The 19754-nt window shown below is 38.1% G+C and overlaps 1 protein-coding gene across 2 annotated transcripts in view; it reads left to right on the top strand.

Annotated features, from left to right (window-relative positions):
- Positions 1-19754, top strand: part of htr4 (5-hydroxytryptamine receptor 4) — a 149801-nt gene that overhangs the window by 9663 nt on the left and 120384 nt on the right. For both annotated transcript variants that reach the window (XM_067456678.1, XM_067456679.1), the window contains exon 2: positions 17824-17905. In XM_067456678.1, the coding sequence (XP_067312779.1) occupies positions 17824-17905 (82 nt within the window). The remainder of the gene's footprint in view (positions 1-17823; positions 17906-19754) is intronic.

Here is a 19754-nt window from a genome sequence, read left to right as displayed (position 1 = left end):
TAAAACGATAGGACATATTTGGTAGCATCTGGGCCATTTTCCAAGACACAACTTGAGTTTGTTTTGAATGTGTGCTTAATGGAAATCAATAGTAACAAAGATGCAAAACTAGACAATTAAGTATCTGACATTGATTTCCAGTTTGCATATTAGTTCAGGAAGTGTACTCTAGGTTTGTTTATAGAGTTGCAAAATGATTTTTATTTGAACCAAAAATAAGCATTATCTCTCACTCTGTCCGTGCAGCGGATTGTCTGTTCTGCCGTGCGACACAGACATGAGGCTACTTTGGAGATTTGAAAAAAACAAGCTTGCTGCTGTCAGCTCTCGCCTGCCGGTGGACAGAAAACAAACCCAGGAACGAAGCACTCGTGCTTCCGCATGCTCTCCTGGCTTGCGTAAATGCGGCTGACCCTGGTGCTGATTTATCTGTGTAAGTCGCCTCTGGACTCAATAGAAGAAATATACAGTTTGTTCAGGAATGTTAAAACGTTCCGTATGCTTTAGATCAGATCAATTTGTCTTGCTGTAACCAATGCAAATGTAAATCTTACTTTAATTTGCACGGTGTGGAGGGAGAGTTACAGAAGCATGCGAGATGACTATGGAGGCAAAAGGCATTCAGTAGGGTATTGACACAGTAAGGATAATATTTGTTCTGCATAATACCAGTAGACCTTAATAATTACGCTTGTTGTTTTTATTACAAGTAGTTTTACTGCTGCCAAGGCTCCATAAAGCTGCCTTTCTCTCCAAAGAAAGCAAACATGATATTCTACTCAGGTCTTTGCCATTTCTGTTTCCATGCAAGAATCAGTTTAAGTTCCCACGTGTTAAATAATCTGTTAAACATGATTTGCTCTTTCTTCAAGGTGACCTCTCTATGCAAAAAGTCTTAATTTATTTTCTGTGCATTGCCGTTTTGATGTATGTAGATATTATCTCAGCTGACACAAGAAAGGTCCTTATTTCAGGGTGATATCTAAATCAATGCCACAGGGTATTGTAGTAAGAGTTAGGGAGCAGCTTGCTTGCCACCTGACTGATAAATCCGGCACCTCCAGCTACTTGTACCTGATCCCTGTGTGTTGTTTTACAGTGCTGTGCATCTGCGTTGCACATCGCATTGTCTCTGTGAACCTCTCTTAGCTCAGACGAAGCAGACTGGCTTTAAATAACAAAAACAGCACCGCGCAATCCATCCAAGTCCTCTTGCTACATCTGTTCTCCACACGAGTTTGCACAGAGTCTGAATTCCAGGTCTGCTGCAATCCAAAAGCTCCACATCTGACACTTAGACTAGGAGTGCATGAAACCCAGACAGCAAACTGTGAAGTATTTACCTCTGAAGAAAGGCAAGAGAGAAATCATCATAGTTTACCCTGGCAGAAGTGCTCCAGCTTTATAACCACCATATGAGATGCCACCACGTCCTCCACACCCGCTGACTACAGAAAATAAACACTTAGAGAGCTACAACCCACTTCACAATGTGGAAATGGATTCCCCCAAGCTCCCCCCATCAGCTTCATCCATTAAATCCATTTGGATGCGGCATAAATAGAGTTTGCAGACTGGCTTATTTTATCAGGCTTTTTTCTTTGTGCAAATTCACTTCAACAAACTTGATTTAATGAATGAATCCGCCCCACAATGTTTAAGGTGTAGAAAAATACATTTGTTTTACAATGGAGATGGAATAAAATACTCCAAGTAATCCAAAAGAAGATTTACTGTTCCACACGTCACTACATCATTGTGAGTCTTGGGAAATATAATAGAAAAATCATTCCTTGTAAACTCAGCATGATATTTCAACGTTACAGTATGTTGTAAAGCAAATGAATGAAGACAGTGTTTTGCACTTCGTACATCCCTTTCATCTTTTCATTATGTTCATGACCTTGATAGCATAATTTTACCTTCTGCTTTATAGGTCCAATTTAAACACATGCATTTAGAGAAATGCATGTGTAGACATTTGTATGGGTTTACTTGGGTAATTCTAAATATATATTCTAAATATAAAAACGTATTTAGCCAGCCACCAATTGGGCAAGTTCTCCCACTTGAAAAGATGAAAGAGGCTTGTAATTTTCATCATAGTTACACTTCAAACATGAGAGACAGAGAAAAAAGAAATCCAGAAAATCACATTGTCTGATTTTTAAAGATTTTATTAGCAAATTATGGTGGAAAATAAGTATTTGTTCACCTACAATAAAAGCAAGATTTCTGGCTCTCACAGATCTGTAACTTCTTCTTTAAGAGGCTCCTCTGTCCTCCACTCGTTACCTGTATTAATGTCTCCTGTCTGAACTCCTTATTAGTATAAAAGACACCTGTCCACAACCTCAAACAGTCAGACTCCAAACTCCAAACTCCCTTTGGCCAAGACCAAAGAGCTGTCAAAGGACAACAGAAACAAAATTGTAGACCTGCACCAGGCTGGGAATTATCTGCAATAGGTAAGCAGTTTGGTGTGAGGAAATCAACTGTGGGAGCAATTATTAGATAATTAAAGACATACAAGACCACTGATAATCTCCCTCAACATGGGGCTCCACGCAAGATCTCAGCCCGTGGGGTCAAAAAGATCACAAGAACGGTGAGTAAAAATCCCAGAACCACGAGGAGAGACCTAGTGAATGACCTGCAAAAAGCTGGGACCAAAGTAACAAAGGCTACCATCAGTAACACACTATGCATATCCCGCTGATCCAGAAGAGGATTTGGAGAACGTCATTTGAAACCAAAATAGAACTTTTTGGTAAAAAAATCAAATTTTCAGGTTTGGATGAGAAAGAATGCTGAGTTGCACCATACCTACTGTGAAACATGGGGGTGGAAACATCATGCTTTGGGGCTGTTTTTCTGCAAAGGGACCAGGACAGCTGATCTGTGTAAAGGAAATAATGAATGGGGCCATGTATCTTGAGATTTTGAGTAAAAACCTCTATCCACCAGCAAGGGTATTGAAGATGAAACGTGGCTGGGTCTTTCAGCATGACATGATCCCAAATGCACCGCCCGGGCAATGAAGGAGTGGCTTCGTAAGAAGCATTTCAAGATCCTAGAGTGGCCTAGCCAGTCTACAGATCTCAACCCCATAGAAAGTCTTTGGAGGGAGTTGAAAATCTGTGTTGCGCAGCGACAGCCCCAAAACATCACTGCTCTAGAAGAGATCAGCATGGGAGGAATGGGCATAATTTGCAAATAATATCTTTAAAAATCAGACATGTGATATATCTAGTTTTTTTTTTCTTATTACAGGCCTCTCTTGTTAAGTGGGAGAACTTGCACAATTGGTGGCTGACTAAATACTTTTTTGCCCCACTGTATATGTATGTATGTATGTTTGTATGTGTGTGTGTGTGTGTGTGTATGTGTGTGTGTGTGTGTGTGTGTGTGTGTGTGTGTGTGTGTGTGTGTGTGTGTGTGTGTGTGTGTGTATATAGTCTAACATGTCGAACTAAAGCATTAAAGTAGATCACCTAGTGTGTTGTGACAATTCATTTTCAGAATATAGTTGCAAATATGCAAATATTCTGGCAAAAAGCATTGAGGTTTGCAGGTAGACTCTAGAAGACAATAGAGCATTACAGTAATCGCCCACTTCTTCTGCGGTCTTTGTTCTGGAAGTATTTCTCTCATTCATTTTCTCCATTTTCTCCATCAGTAAAGAGTTACAAACCAAACCAACCAGCTCTGAGATGAGTCACAACATTACTAACTTTGTGTTGAAGGAAGCAGCGAGAGGAGACTTGCATCATTTGCAATGCTTCATCGGATTGAGCAGTCACTGATGAGCTCTTTTGTCGTGGTTTTCATTTCCGTAGTGACAGGGACTTCTTTGGTCATACTCCATCAAGGATTATATTTATTTCACCATGGCGCATAACTACACACGCTATTCTCTGTGCTACATCTGCAGTAATACTACTAAATATAATTTCAAGGGGATTGATTTTAAAATTTCTCACTGAAAATAACTGACAACCTGGCATTAGTCTACCATCTGCATCCAGACGGGCTAGCTAGAGCAATATCTGTACTGACGTAAGTGACTCTTCACATTCACTCATGTATGAAAATGGCAGGAGCTCACCTTGAATGCCTGCAAATTGAGATCTACCCAGTAGATTGGAGAGCTGAGAAACATGGGTGCTATTATTAAGCCCTCAATGAATTGAAATTAAATGAAATGAAAATGACAGAAAGTGACAAAGGACCTTCATTGTAATTACAGTTATTGGAGAAGAAGAATTTTTTTCTTCTCTTTATAATTACTCTATAAAACTTTATCATGCCTTTATTTTAACAGCTTTTAAGATTATTTACATTAAAATATTCCATTAAAAAATATATTGCAACATTAAGATGTTGATAATTTAAACAAAAATTAAATAAATCATTATTAACAAAAAATAAACAAATCATTACTGAATATTTTTAATTTCTCAGGATTATTATTTGATTAATTGATTATAAATTTGTATACAAAATGACTTCTCGGTTTGTGTGGAGTAATGTTGTTTTAAATTGCAATTGGCAAGAGGCAACAGTGTCAAGATCATACTTGAGATAAATAAGAATATAGTGAAAAATCAAGGCACATTTCAAATCTGTGATTTTGTAAAATTAAACGAAAAGTAATTTTTTTTCAGGATACATGAGAAGCTTGCTATGAATATAGCCTCAAAAATAAATGGTTTAAATCGTCCTCCACATTTCATGTATGTAACAACATATGCAAATTCCAAGTATTCCATTTCCTGAGTGGTAAAAAGCCAACCCTAGACAGAAGGATGTGCAAATGATGACTGCAAAAATTCTGAAATTAATTTCAGCAAATTCCATGAATTACATTACTCCAATCTTGCTTGTACGGTACAAATAATTGTCTCAAATAACAGATGAGCTCTCTCATGGACAGCCTCAGTTGGTTACCAGAATAGTAATATGAGTGTGTTCTCAGAGGAAATTTGTTGACTACATGGAGGAATGTGACACTCATTCATTCTCACATTTTGCAAGGTTATAATTTGGCCAGAGGAGATCAAAAAAGCATTACTTTTTTTGGTACATCTTATCCGTTTTATTAATTTAAGATGCTAGACAATCAGCATTCTCATTTCAAATCAGCATTTCATTTTCTCTGCCTGCCTGAGGCAGAAATGACAACTTTGGACAGTTGTCTGTGATTTAATTTTTATTTGTATTACTAAGGATTTTACTTTGGGGTCTGTTTGAGGAATATAATCTATAAACATTTACATTTACTTTAGTTCAGCATGTATACATTGAGTGGGTGCAGAACAAAATAACCTCACCTTGAGTTATTGCACAAGAAAGTGAGGGGGAAAGTGTGTTGTGTTCAGTTGGTCAACACCCATGTGTTAACCAACTGAACCATAAAGCAAGACACTTTATAGCCATGTATCATGTAATAACATGTTTTCTACTTTTGAAATGCTTTTTAACTTGGCTCTTGAGGACAGGATGACAGTCCATCTTGAGTTAAAACCCACCGAGAAGACATGCTTTCAGAATGACTCACCGCTGTGATGAATAATTGGTCAAATATAGTCTCTGATGGAGTTTTTCATTGCTCTGGATTTTTTCATATTCATGCAGTTCAGAATCCCTGCAGTTCGTGGTTGTTTCAAAGCCCATTCAACTTCAATCTAAAAAGCAATGTTAGGCATCATAACAATGATCCCCAAAAATGCTGTCTAGGTAGGGTTTGAGAAATGTATTCCGTTACCAAGTGGCTGGGCTATGATGCCCAGAAGGTTGGTAGCCCCCTAGGCTTGAATGCTTTAGTTGTGCCTATAGTGCACAAACCAGCGGTCAGTTTGACCAATTCAAACATGCCTTTGATGTCCTTGAAGGTCATCTGTCGTATTGAAACAGCTAGAGATTGTGTTTTGGATGAACGTGCGGCCTTAAATAAGGAAACGCTACATAGTATGGGAGTCCTTGGACTCTGCTCTCAGCTTCTGATACACCAAGGAACCCAGACAGGCGGTAATTGGTCGTAAAATACCATTGGGTGTTAAGATTGTAAAACCATGACATCCACTATTGAACTGAATATATATGGTGACTTTCTCAGAGAAATGACTAGATTTTGGCACAAGGCAGGGCTATTTACTGTACAGGCCTCTTTAGAAATTAGATCTGTGAAATCTGTGTGATCAGCACTTATTTACCAAGACTGTATTCTACATGTCTAAAGTCTTTTAAAAGGAGAGATGTATGCCCTTTCAGGACTTTACTAGGAAGGTAAGTAGAAGCTGTATTTAAGCACAAGTTGAAAAAATTACCTATTTCACTGAAAACTTTGCAGTGTCTTCAATAGAGCGATTCTATGATTCCTTTAGCTGCTGCCAGGTTGTTTACTGCTGGTGAGTTTGCTATGACCATTATGTGCTTGCTTTAGCATTGTCACAGGTATGTGCAGACAGGAAGACAAATACCAAAGAATCAAGAGCCAAACATTTAATCACGAATCAACTCAAGGAAGGCAGGCAGGCAGATAACACCACTCTTACAACATAACAGTGAACAGCCGAAGAGTGAGTCAACAAGAGGAACTTAAATAGCAAACTGAAATGAGATAATTAACTAGACACAGCTGAACAGAACTTAACTAATGAGGGTAACCTAGGAAACAGACAAGCGGCGGGGAAACTAAGGGCCCATCTCAATCATCTCACTAGTCCACTAGTCAGGGCAAGTCAATGGGCTGACTCCCTGATGAGTGCCCTGACTACTAAACCAGGGAGCTGATTGAAACACACACTGAGCCGAAGGAACGTGTGACAGAATGAAAACACAACTTAAAGATAAACTAACAGACGTTACAACCATGCTGTCAGAAGGTGTTTTTAATATTTTATTATATTATTTATTACATTCTATTTGTTTTAACATCAATGTTTAGTTTTCCAGAATTGGTATTTTTGTTTCTCATCAACAAGGATATCTCTAGTTTAATACAGCTTTAGCCTGGAAATTTAGAGGATTTAACACACTTGACGTTATTTACGTGCATTTCTAAAATCAAAGTGTTTGATTCATCTAGGTCAAATATTCTTTGGATGAGTCATCTTATGCTTCTCGTCATAGCTTATGGAAGCACTCCCAGCATATTGTATTGCACTTTTATACATAAAATATACATTGATCAGGCATAACATTATGACCTAATATTGTGTTGGTCCCCCTTGTGCTGCCATAACAGCCCTGACACGTCTAGGCATGGACTCCACTAGACCCCTGAAGGTGTGCTGTGGTATCTGGCAGCAAGATGTTAGCAGCAGATCCTTTAAGTCCTGTAAGTTGCGAGGTGGGGACTCCATTGATTGGACTTGTTTGTTCAACACATCTTACGGACGCTCAATTGGATTGAGATCTGGGGAACTTGGAGGCCAAGTCAACACCTCAAACTTGTTGTTGTGCTCTTCAAACCATTCCTGAACCATTTTTGCTTTATGGCAAGACAATTATCCTGCTGAAAGACATCCACATGGATGGCAGGACCCAGAGTTTCCCAGCATCACACTGCCTCCGCTGGCTTTCCTTCTTCCCATAGTGCATCCCGGAGCCATGTGTTCCCCAGGTAAGCAGAACACACGCACCCGGCCATCCACGTGACGTAAAAGAAAACGTGATTCATCAGACCAGGACACCTTCTTCCATTGCTCCATGGTCCAGTTCTGATGCTCATGTGCCAATGTTGGTGCTTTCCACGGTGGACAGGGGTCAGCATGGGCACCCTGACTTGTTTGGTTAAGCCCCATACACAACAAGCTGTGATGCACTGTGTATTCTGACACCTTAGTATCAGAACCAGCATTAACTTCTTAAACAATTTGAACTCGTATTTTTGATTCTATTACACAGGCCAGCTTTCGCTCCTCACGTGCATCAATAAGCCTTGGCCGCCCATGACCCTGTGGCCGGTTCTCCACTGTTCCTTCCTTGGAGCACTTTTGAGACATACTGTCCACTGCAGACCGGGAACAGCCCACAAGAGCTGCAGTTTTGGAGATACTCTGACCCACTCGTCTAGCCATAACAATTTGACCCATGTTATTCACTTCACCTATCAATGGTCATTATGTTATGCCTGATCGGTGTATAATGTGAAATATAACAATTTTATAAGAAATGTCCATGAGTTCAAATTCAGAGCTATGCATATTGGATAACACTTTATTTTAGGGTTCAATTCTCACTTTTATCTAGTTGCTTATTAGCATAAATATAACTAGGATATTGGCTGTTTAATACTTATAAATCAGATATTTATGCCTTATTCTGCATGGCTTTATTCTACATCCCTTATCCTACCTAATACCTGAACTTAAACGTTATAAAAACGACCTTACCAACTATATATAAGCAGTCAATTTGGAGATTATTGAGGCAAAAGTCATAGTTAACAGTAAATTTGTGTTCTCGAAACCAAAATGTTAGCGACTTTGGTTTGTTGATTTTTGAGATCTCTCCTGAAACTCATTATTAGGTTATTGGGGTCTATTTCTCATGAGAGAAAAACATCTCTCTTAAATTTGCTCTGAATTTGATCTCACTAGTGTTTTGAAGAACTGGTGGCCACTAATTGCTGCATGGTGTGGTTTAATATGTCTCTTCTGAAGAGCAACAGAATGCTGAGTGTTTTTTGAGTGCAGTTTAAGTTGTACCTGCTATTGTGGGAAATTTATCTCCCATCATTTATTTCCCGTTACAGCACTCACTTCTATCGACTAACTTAAATAAGATATTACATAACTATTTCTGAGCAGACACATGTCCATACGTTTTAACAAAAATATTTCATTCTATTCAGCGCACACTATAAAAAATAAACAAGCTTTTTAATTGACTTGTCTTGGCAGCATTTGTACATTTTTCTTTAATTGTACAATGGTGAACAAAGTGCACAGTGAGTTGCTTTTTACTGGAGTTAAATGTAAGTCATTAGTAATTTAAAAAGCAAAAGAGACACGTGACTTAATTGCAACCATGTTATTGGGGTGAAAATGGTAAAAGGGTGAAAATGTAAATATTCAACTATGTCACCTGCAAAATAGAGCTAATGACAAAAGAATGTCCCTAAAAAATATGATCCAGAGAGTCAGCAGATGCAAGGGTTTAAAAGAGTAGATGCCCCAGATCATCATTAAACCCAAAATTAGCATTTAAATGAGATGTGAAATTCTTTGGAGCGTTACTCAGCCTCAGGCATAACGATGAGTCTCATTTGGAAAGGAGAACCTTCCCCTGCACTCATTTTTCTCTCCATTACTCGCAGTGTACTATACTGGGAGAACCTCAGGTGCTGGAGACCCTCCGCACCTGAGAGATGGTCTCTCCAGCGTTAATTCACTCTCCCCAGAGGAGAGGACTGAATCATCCACGCCTGTTTTGTTGAGATGATGGAAAATTTGAAAGGTTTATATTTAAAAGATCCTTCAATTTCAAGCTGGGAGATTGAGTTTACATGGAGAAAAATGTATAACTGGGATCTACATGAAAGTATGTTCTGTCACTCTGACAGTGGAAAGATGGTGTAAAACATCTATGTGGTGATAAGGATAATTTATCCAGCTGGTTGTTATTGCAGAATAAACAGGGTGATCAGGCTGATCACCGAAATATTGAGTTTAAATATTTTATTAGGTCTTCCGTGAAGAAAGCTGTTGTTAGCAAGCTTATTACATAGCATTTCACCCATAGATTTAAAAAAAATATGGACGTAGGGTCTGTGAAGTCTCCCATAGGATTCCGATAAGCCACTCTGAAGCGCAAAGCAGAGACGAGCTGGCCGTTGCCATCTTGGCAGCACGTCACACAAAGAGGCGGGACGTGGGCGGAGCTTAGGTGACACGATAACTGACTGACAGCGGATAAACGGCTATCCACCTGTCACTCAAAGTGGCCACGCCCTTAATTATGCAGGACTTTGAGGCTTTATATAATGTAAACGAATGAGTTATAAAAAAAATCACCTCCCTTACAGTTTTCATGGAGGGCAAAATTAGCCATATAGACCACAACCACAATTTGAACCATGTTTTTTTCTACTGTAGAGTTGGGAGCCCTAGTGGTCAGGTGAGGAATTGCAGTTTAAGTCACTTTCGTATTGGCTTTAACAGAAACTGGGAGAGGTTGATTTGAGAGATATTGATTTGAGATGAAAGTGGTTTAAAATCATACCGATTTGTTATCTTAAAATCCATTACAGTTTACAACACAATCGTTGAAAAATGGCAGCAGCTGGGTTTGTATGATACCATTTGTATCGTATCAAACAAACCGTTTGTATGAGCATATCACGATACCTACAGTATATGACATAATTAAATAATTGTATACAAAATATTGATTCAAGTTTTAAAATTTGTTATCGGAATGTGCACAAGATGATTTCGAGCTACATGCAAAACATTCATTCATTAAGTTCATTAAGCCCTCATCTAGCAATCACAATGCTCTAAATAGCAATTAAACATCTAAAAGTTTCTTAATTTGTGCGTTTTCTGGGAGGAGTACCTTTCCTTTGTCTTACTCGTGCTGACTGACAGACTCGACGCATACGCACAAAAAGCGGCACAAACAGCGTGATACTGATATACACACACACAGAGAATTACAGTACTTCAAAATATCTTTCTTGGCAAATGTTCACACAAACATTATCTGTTATGTCTTAAGTGAACGTTTTGTTAACTGTTCATTGAATCATTCCGGTTGCCGCTTTCAAAACAATCCCTCCCTCATGTGAACTGAAAGGGGAGCTGAAGCTCATTAAATATGCAAATCTTATCCCAGCCGTGGGCGTTTACTTCTAAGTCTCCAGTGCGTCACGCCCGTCAGAACCCAGCGTTCAGGAGAGAGCCTCAAAACCAGTGTAGAAAATAGCCTAGTTATTAGTTATGATGTTTTTGAATGTAAAAACCTCACAAACGTCATTAGTTTACCTCAGACAACAGTATAAAAAATTGTAAAAAGCCAGTTCATGACCCCTTTAATGTTAATCAAACAATTGTGGTATCATGGAGGAAAAAAAAGTTGAATATATATATTTTTTTCTACTGATATTTGGTGTTGACTTGGTGTGTGCCGGATCTGGTGTTATTACCAGGGATTTTAAGGTATGGTTGCTGGTGATTTTGTTTTAGAACCTTCAGAAAACTGGAACTCGATTTTTCTCAAAATGAACTTGAGAAAAAGGAGCTGACTTTATCGACTTCAAACAGGTGTAGCTAGGTCATTTTCTCGAAGGTTTTTTAAAAAATAACAATAACTGAACCTTTGCTCATTGTGACTCATTTTGCAAGCAAAGGTCACAATTTATTAGCTCCTCAAACACAAAACTACCACAAAGAAAAGCATTCCTAGCAAGTGTAAAGCGTCGACTTCAGTTATGCGGATGAGCCTGCTTTTAAAGATTAACACTGCCGCACATTATTCTAAATAAGTATTCATAACCTATTAAAGGGTTAGTAGAAATTGATGTCATTAATGACTCACCCTAATGTCGTTCCACACCCGTGACCTCTGTTCATCATCAGAACACAGTTTAAGATATTTTATATTTAGTCCTAGAGCATATGCAGTTGCACACTTCACTGTCCATGTCCAGAAAAGGGAATAAAAACATCATCAAAGTAGTTTATGTGTGACATCAGTGGGTTGATTAGAGTCTCTTGAAGCATCAAAAATACATTTTGGTCCAAAAATAACAAAAACTATAAACAAAAAGATTCAGACGGTTAATGAATCAGTGAATCGATCAATGCTTCGGGTCACCAATGTCACGTGATTTCAGCAGTTTGGTGGTTTGACGCGATCCGAACTGCTGAAATCACGTGACATTGGTGATTCGAATCATTGATCGATTCACACCGTTTGATTCTTTTTGGAGGAACGCGGAAGAGAAGACAATGCTGAATAAATTCATATTTTTTGTTATTTTTGGACCAAAATGGTTTTTCAATGCTTCAAGAGATTCTAATCAACCTACTGATGTCACATGTGGACTACTTTGATGATGTTTTTATTCTCTTTCTCGACATGGACAGTAAAGTGTGCATTGACTGATTATGCTCTCGGACTAAATATAAAATATCTTAAACTATGTTCCGATGATGAATGGAGGTCTTACGGGTGTGGAACGACATTAGGGTGAGTCATTAATGACATACATTTCATTTTTGGGTGAACTAAGCCTTTAAATATAATGACTTGCTATGCCTCTTTAATAACCTTCCTTTTAGACTGGTGTCATGAAACCCTCTTACTTTTCCCTACTACAAACATCCACTTTTCCTGTCAATTACTAATGTATAGAATTATGTCCTATATTGTTTTCTTGTTGAATGTCCTTGTTTCATTTAGGATACAATTAGTAAAAATGTCCTGTTTTGACTGTATAACATCACTTTATAAAAATATATCCTGTAGCTTATTCTACACTGCTAACATAGACCTGAAGGAACTATTTTAAACATTTAAAATTGGACAATTGTAAAAAAGTTCATTATGCAGGTGCTCTCAATATCTTTTTGGTATTAGAGCAAGAAGGGATAGTTCACCTAAAAATGAAGGTTCTGTCATTATTTTTTCTCTCTTTTATCACCACAAACCTATAGAAGTCCATTAACATTTGCATATTCATACTTGGCAGTGGGTAATTTTTTTTGTGAATTTAGAATTTCTCTCTTACAAACTATCTTTTATTTTTTCCTTTAAAAAGATTAATCTTGTGCTCGGCCAATCAGATTAAGACTAGCATTTTTCACCAGCTTCCAATATCAGGATGTGCCCGGGTTGAAATGGGGATTAGTTCAATCAGTGTAACTTGAGATGGATAAAGGCAGACAGAAGAACGGTTTTACCACCAGAATGATCCTCCATATCAGCACAGAAAAGACATTGATCACTGTAAAAAAATTGAAATATTATTCTTTGTCCAGTATCACCTAACAGCAGCAATGACACCTCCACATCCTGTGAATCATCTGATTGTCCTTTGTGGAAGTTATGTGGCTATTTGAAGGTTAAAACAAGGAATATTTTATTTAAACTGTACTGTGATGTGTGTAGCTTTTCTGAATTGACTACATCAAGATTTGCTTTCTAAAGGAGTGTACAGAGTAAATACTGAGGAGCCTTTTCGGCTTTTACATGCCACTCTAAACAAGACTGCAAAGGCCAAACCCATTTTGTACATTTTAGATTTCATCAGTATCCGGTTAATTAATTCAATCAGAATTTAAAAAGGCTTAAAGGGATAGTTCTAAACCTGTATGAGTTTCTTTCTTCTGCTGAACACAAAATAATATATTTTAAAGAATGTCTGCAACCAAACAGTTGATGGACCCCATTAACTTAATTTTTCACAGTTTAGTTCCCCACATATTCTCCAAAATATCTTCTTTTGTGTTCAGCAGAAGAAAGAAACAGGTTTGGTAAAACTTGTGGGTGAGTAAATGCTAACAGTATTTTCATTTTTGGGTAAACTATCCCTTTAAGTCACTTGCAAATACAAAATTAAAAGGTGCTCGAGTCAGAACTGTGTCTGTGTTTTATGACTTTGGCATATGTTTGGCACGTGTTGTGCTAAAACTAATGGCATTTGGCAAGCTGTTTCAGGTGCTGTTAGCTTTAGTCATTCCTTCTTGTCTGTCAATGTTTATTAGATTATGTCAGAACTCATATCCTGTTTATGTATGTAGCGGTCGATGTGTAGTAATTTAAACTTGACAGTGATGATTGCGCTTCTCTTAAATGGCTGTCATTCAGTCTGTCATTTGTATCAGGAGAGCCTCTCGTGCGTCTGGTTCAGGAGAATGTAAAACACAGACGGGGCACCAGCCTGGAGGATTGTGTCCTGTCTGGAGGTTTAACATCCATGTTGGTGGGCTCATGCTGGAATTGTCCTCTCGGGCAGAGCTGATGAGAATCCCACCAGTCCAGCCACATTTACTGTAAACCTTTACCAGACCCCGCTCTCTCTCTCTGTGCTTATCGTGGGCACGCTTCCCAACTGCAGAGCTGCTGTTATTGTGCCAGCATGGATTTATACGTCTGTGCATGTGCTGAACCCAGACACTTATTGCTGTTACAAATCTCTTTGCTTCAGATGTGAAAGAAAACAGGAGACAATTCATTTGACGTGGAGCGCTCTCCAGCAGAATGAATCAAACCTCTCATAAGTGCCCTTGGAATTTAAGTGAAGTCATAAGAGCTTATGTCTGACACTCTTCTGACGTTCTTAACCTTGTAAATGTTTTAAGTTAGGGGAAAAAATATGCCCTATATTTCTATTGTTATTAGTTATACCACCCTCATCCCATCCAGACCTCTACGTCGCTCTTTTTTGTGAGATATTCTCACTATGGGGAGATCTCAAACTCCACAGCTCTTTTGGAGAATGTGTAACTTTGATCATGTGTGCTTTGATAACAATAGGGCTGGACAATAATCGAAATTCAGATACTTTAAGCAATGTAATTTTCCCATGTTTGTTATTTTGTTTTTTAAATCATGTTAATGCTTTCTCCTTAAAAATATACTGCCGCAAGAAGTCAGGTGACTCCGGCCCGTCCAGTCCATGGAAGAAACATGGAGGCAAACTCGACTCAACATTATAGACTGTAGAAAACAAAAGCAAAAAAATAAATAATAATAATAATAATTGTTCATTAATCGTAATCGAGGTAAAATGTTCAATTAAAGGAACTGTATGTAAGAAATTTATTTCAATGAATCATAAAATGGTCCAGATGTGTCACTAGACATTAAAAAATCATGTTCATTTCAAATACTTATATCACTGACAACAGTAGTCCGGCCAGGATATTGTCATTTAAAAGTTGTTGTTGCAGCCCTCAACTGATGTTGATGTTTTGGCCTGAAGCTCCGCCCTCCAGCTATCAGCCAATCACGAAGTCAGTTGTGTTTTTGCATCCGGGTTGCCAGATCTGCTCTAGTTACCACAGCTGCAGATCTACAAACGTTCCTGCTGATCCCGCTGCCAATCTGGCAACCTCGAGTCAGGGGGAGGGGGAGAGGGGATACACCCGCAGTAGCAGTTTTGGCCACAATCTTACATACACTTCCTTTAATCGAGATTTTGATTTTGGGTCATATCGTCCAACCCTAATAACAAAATTATGGGCATAACATCATTAAACATCAAGCATAGGAATGAATGAGAAGGAATGCATTTGTTGTAAACTCCAAAAATAGATTCATAAAAAAAAAAAAAAAAAAAAAAAAAGCCAACATGTTCATGATCAGCCGATAGGAGTAATTAAATAAGCGGTTTCCTCACATAAGCAGTTTATTCAGCATATTGAAGCACCTCCTACATTCACATCTATTCAAAACAAAACGGCCTCTTGTCTACTCCCAGTGTATCGCACTGTACGGTTTTTTGATTTGTTTCCCAAACAATGAATAAATGTTATTGGGGGACGCATGCTGTTTTGTGTATGTGTGTGTGTGTGTTTGGGGGGGGGGGGGGGGTGGGGGGGGGGGGGGGCATTGACATAATTGACACAAATGTGTATAATGACATGGGTATGACACAGGTATTACAAGGAGAGGGTTACTTATGAGGACATGGCCATGTCCTCACTTTTCAAAATGCTTATAAATCATACAGGATGATTTTTTTTTTAGAAAGTAAAAATGCTGAATGTGTCCTGTGATGGGTAGGTTTAGGGGCAGTGTAAGGGGATAGAAAACATGGTTTGTACAGTATAACCATTACGCCTATGGAATGTCCCCATATGTCAGAAAAACAAACGTGTGTGTGTGTGTGTGTGCGTGCGTGCGTGCGTGCGACATGTGCGTGTGTGTGATTTTAGTAATAGAAAAAAGCATATCTAATTAATTGAAATCGTAACATTTATACAACATTTTACTAAAATGTAATAATTAAAAAAAAAAAAAATATATATATATATATATATATATATATATATATATATATATATATATATATATAAAATGAACATTTAATTATATATATATATATATAATTAAATGTTAATTATATATATATAATTAAATGTTAATTATATATATATATATATATATATATATATATATATATATATATATATATATATATATATATATATATATATATATATATATATAATTAACATTTAATATGAAATGTTTTATTTTTATCCAAGCTCTGTGGTTACTTTTTTTATTTAATCTGGATTCTGTTTTAATTGTTTAATAAAAAATGTAAAGTGTTCCTATTATGCTTTTTTGCGAATATACCTTTAAGGCAATGTGAAATATAGCTGTTTGTGAATGTAAAAGGTTTGCACATTTTTAAAGCTCAAAGTGCATGACAAATAAAGTTAGACTTACACAAAAGAATGGAATGTAATCTGCCAAAGCGAGTCATCAGTTTTAAAGACTTTAATAAGAGCACCACCAAGCAATTCTAATCAGTCAAATTCATTTAAAAATGGAAACTCAACAAGTATGGAATATTACCAGTACGAGAAAAACCCTGTTAATGAGAAGACGAGCACTGGACTGGGGCAGGTTAGTCGAGAAATAGATTTATTTATTATTCAGAATACACAGTTGGAAATAAAATATATTTATAACATTTCAGCAAGTTCAAGATAATTGATGTTAATGCAGAGAACATGATTCATAGTTTTAATCAATTGACAGCCATAAAACTGCCATAAAGCTGTTCTCTTTAATGTAGGTGCGCTGAACGCTGTTACCGGAAACTTCAGAGTTGTAATAAGTAAAATGCGAATAAAGTCTATTCCACAATTTCGTCAAAAAAAATAGTTTTCTGCATTATGGAAATCATAGGGCTCAATGTACATTCATATATGCCATAAGTCAGGTTTGGAACAATATGAAGGTGAATAGATGACAGAACTCTCTCTTTAAATGAGATGATATTGTTCCTCATGCCAGGTTGGAATATAGGAAAAAGGCTACATTCATCTGAAAGGGATTATGTGTCACCATAAAGTGCAATACAATATGGTAGGTGATGTAATTTAACTTGTTCATGCAGAGTGAAACTTGATTTTAAATATGGCCATTATGTAAGGCATTATTGTTTGAGTTACTATTAACTTGTGGAGTTCTCCACGCCCCTGCAATCAGCAGTGTTTGCTACACGAGCTTACATGAGTTAAACCAATAAAAACTGAGGGTCTATACATATAATAGCAGTTCTTCAGTTCTTTTGTTCAAGGCCTGGAAGGGTCATGGAAATGTCTATAGTGGATATCATTTGTATTATTTTTGCTATTTGTTTGTTTGTTTTTGTGCATTCTTTGTCAAATAATTTTGACATCCTTATCTTATAGAACTGGATATGTCATGATGACTTTGGTCAAAAGGTCTGGGCCTTGTAGCCTCTGAAGAAGGGCTAACTTTACTAGTACATTTCTTGTGTTCATAAAAAACTGAGCTGAGCTCATATGTCATTTTACCCTCCTCTGTGACACATGACATTCAACAACAGTTGTAAATTTGTCCCACCACATTACAGCCGGTCTCTCACATTGTTCCCGGGGTTAATAGATAACACACGTCATCCACTGATATACTGGTTTTTCCTTCCTTTTAAATTTAGGCTTACCCAATTTCATTGTGCAGCTTCTTTTTTTTTTTTACAGAGAAAAAAACAACAGCAAATCATCACAACAGCCTACATAAAATAAATGGATGTGTTGTGAGTTAAAATAGATGCCGTGCCCTGACCGCTCCATCACGTAACCTTTGTTTCTCCTCGTTTCGCAGGGCCGCTCCGCATCTACGGGTACATGAATCTGAGTTCCATCGGCCAGATGCCTGAGTTGGAAGAAGTAGATACCAATGAGAGGTTAGAGTACAACCGCCATTATCTCTTTTTTCCTTAAACTATTTTAGCGACCTTGAGCCCCAAGATGACTTAAAATAGCCCTGGTTCATGCATAAATCAATCAAAGTGTTTTAACGCCGCCTGAGGCCTTTGCATGAATTCACTTGCTTGTTGCAACATTGACATACTACCATAAGCTCACCTCAGTGACCTCCTTTTTTGAAATGTCATTGCTGTAAATGCACTGGTTCCCTCAGAAAAGACAGGCATTCATCTGGGGAAAGTACTTCAGCATCAGGGGACTTGAAGGTCTCCCGAGGATGTGGGGCTGTTTGCTCAGCAGGACAGAGGAAATATGGTCTTGCTATGTTGATATTAGCTTTCTCCCTTCCGGTATCTACTTACAAACCTTCAGTATTCAGTAACATCACAGGAGTCTCAAGCCACTAAACAACAATGCAACAACAGACACTTATAAATAGCCCTGAGTGTGTGCTCTTCATAGCTCAGCATCCAGTGATATTTGTGTTGTTGTCTGGTTCGCTGCTGTCAGTGAGATGTTATGGTGCTGTTTATGTACAAAGTGCTGACTACAGGTGTTCTGACAAGCAATATTTTGTCACTGTTATCAGCTTATTTTGACCAGCAAAATATATACATATACATTTATACACTCACCTAAAGGATTATTAGGAACATCTGTTCAATTTCTCATTAATGCAATTATCTAATCAACCAATCACATTGCAGTTGCTTCAATGCATTTAGGGGTGTGGTCCTGGTCAAGACAATCTCCTGAACTCCAAACTGAATGTCAGAATGGGAAAGAAAGGTGATTTAAGCAATTTTAAACATGGCATGGTTGTTGGTGCCAGACGGGCCGGTCTGAGTATTTCACAATCTGCTCAGTTACTGGGATTTTCACGCACAACCATTTCTAGGGTTTACAAAGAATGGTGTAAAAAGCGAAAAACATCCAGTATGCGGCAGTCCTGTGGGCGAAAATGTTGTTGATGCTAGAGGTCAGAGGAGAATGGGCCGACTGATTCAAGCTGATAGAAGAGCAACTTTGACTGAAATAACCACTCGTTACAACCGAGGTATGCAGCAAAGCATTTGTGAAGCCACAACACGCACAACCTTGAGGCGGATGGGCTACAACAGCAGAAGACCCCATAGGGTACCACTCATCTCCACTACAAATAGGAAAAAGAGGCGACAATTTGCACAAGCTCACCAAAATTGGACAGTTGAAGACTGGAACAATGTTACCATCTGAATGTCTCAACAGAAATTGAGACTGATCAGACTAGGCAGAGCCAGAATTTGGCGTAAACAGAATGAGAACATGGATCCATCATGCCTTGTTACCACTGTGCAGGCTGGTGGTGGTGGTGTAATGGTGTGGGGGATGTTTTCTTGGCTCACTTTAGGCCCCTTAGTGCCAATTGGGCATCGTTTAAATGCCACGGCCTACCTGAGCATTGTTTCTGACCATGTCCATCCCTTTATGACCACCATGTACCCATTCTCTGATGGCTACTTCCAGCAGGATAATGCACCATGTCACAAAGCTCGAATCATTTCAAATTGGTTTCTTGAATATGACAATGAGTTCACTGAACTAAAATGGCCCCCACAGTCACCAGATCTCAACCCAATAGAGCATCTTTGGGATGTTGTGGAACGGGAGCTTCGTGCCCTGGATGTGCATCCCACAAATCTCCATCAACTGCAAGATGCTCTCCTATCAATATGGGCCAACATTTCTAAAGAATGCTTTCAGCACCTTGTTGAATCAATAAGGCTCCACTTATTACTGTTAAACGTTAACCTGAACTAAGATAAATTCTTTAACAGTAATTATTAT

Source organism: Pseudorasbora parva, chromosome 11 (genome assembly GCF_024679245.1).
Source record: "Pseudorasbora parva isolate DD20220531a chromosome 11, ASM2467924v1, whole genome shotgun sequence".
Taxonomy (NCBI): Eukaryota; Metazoa; Chordata; class Actinopteri; order Cypriniformes; family Gobionidae; genus Pseudorasbora; species Pseudorasbora parva.
Note: the sequence above shows the minus strand (reverse complement) of the source record. Positions and strands in the feature narration are given on the sequence as shown.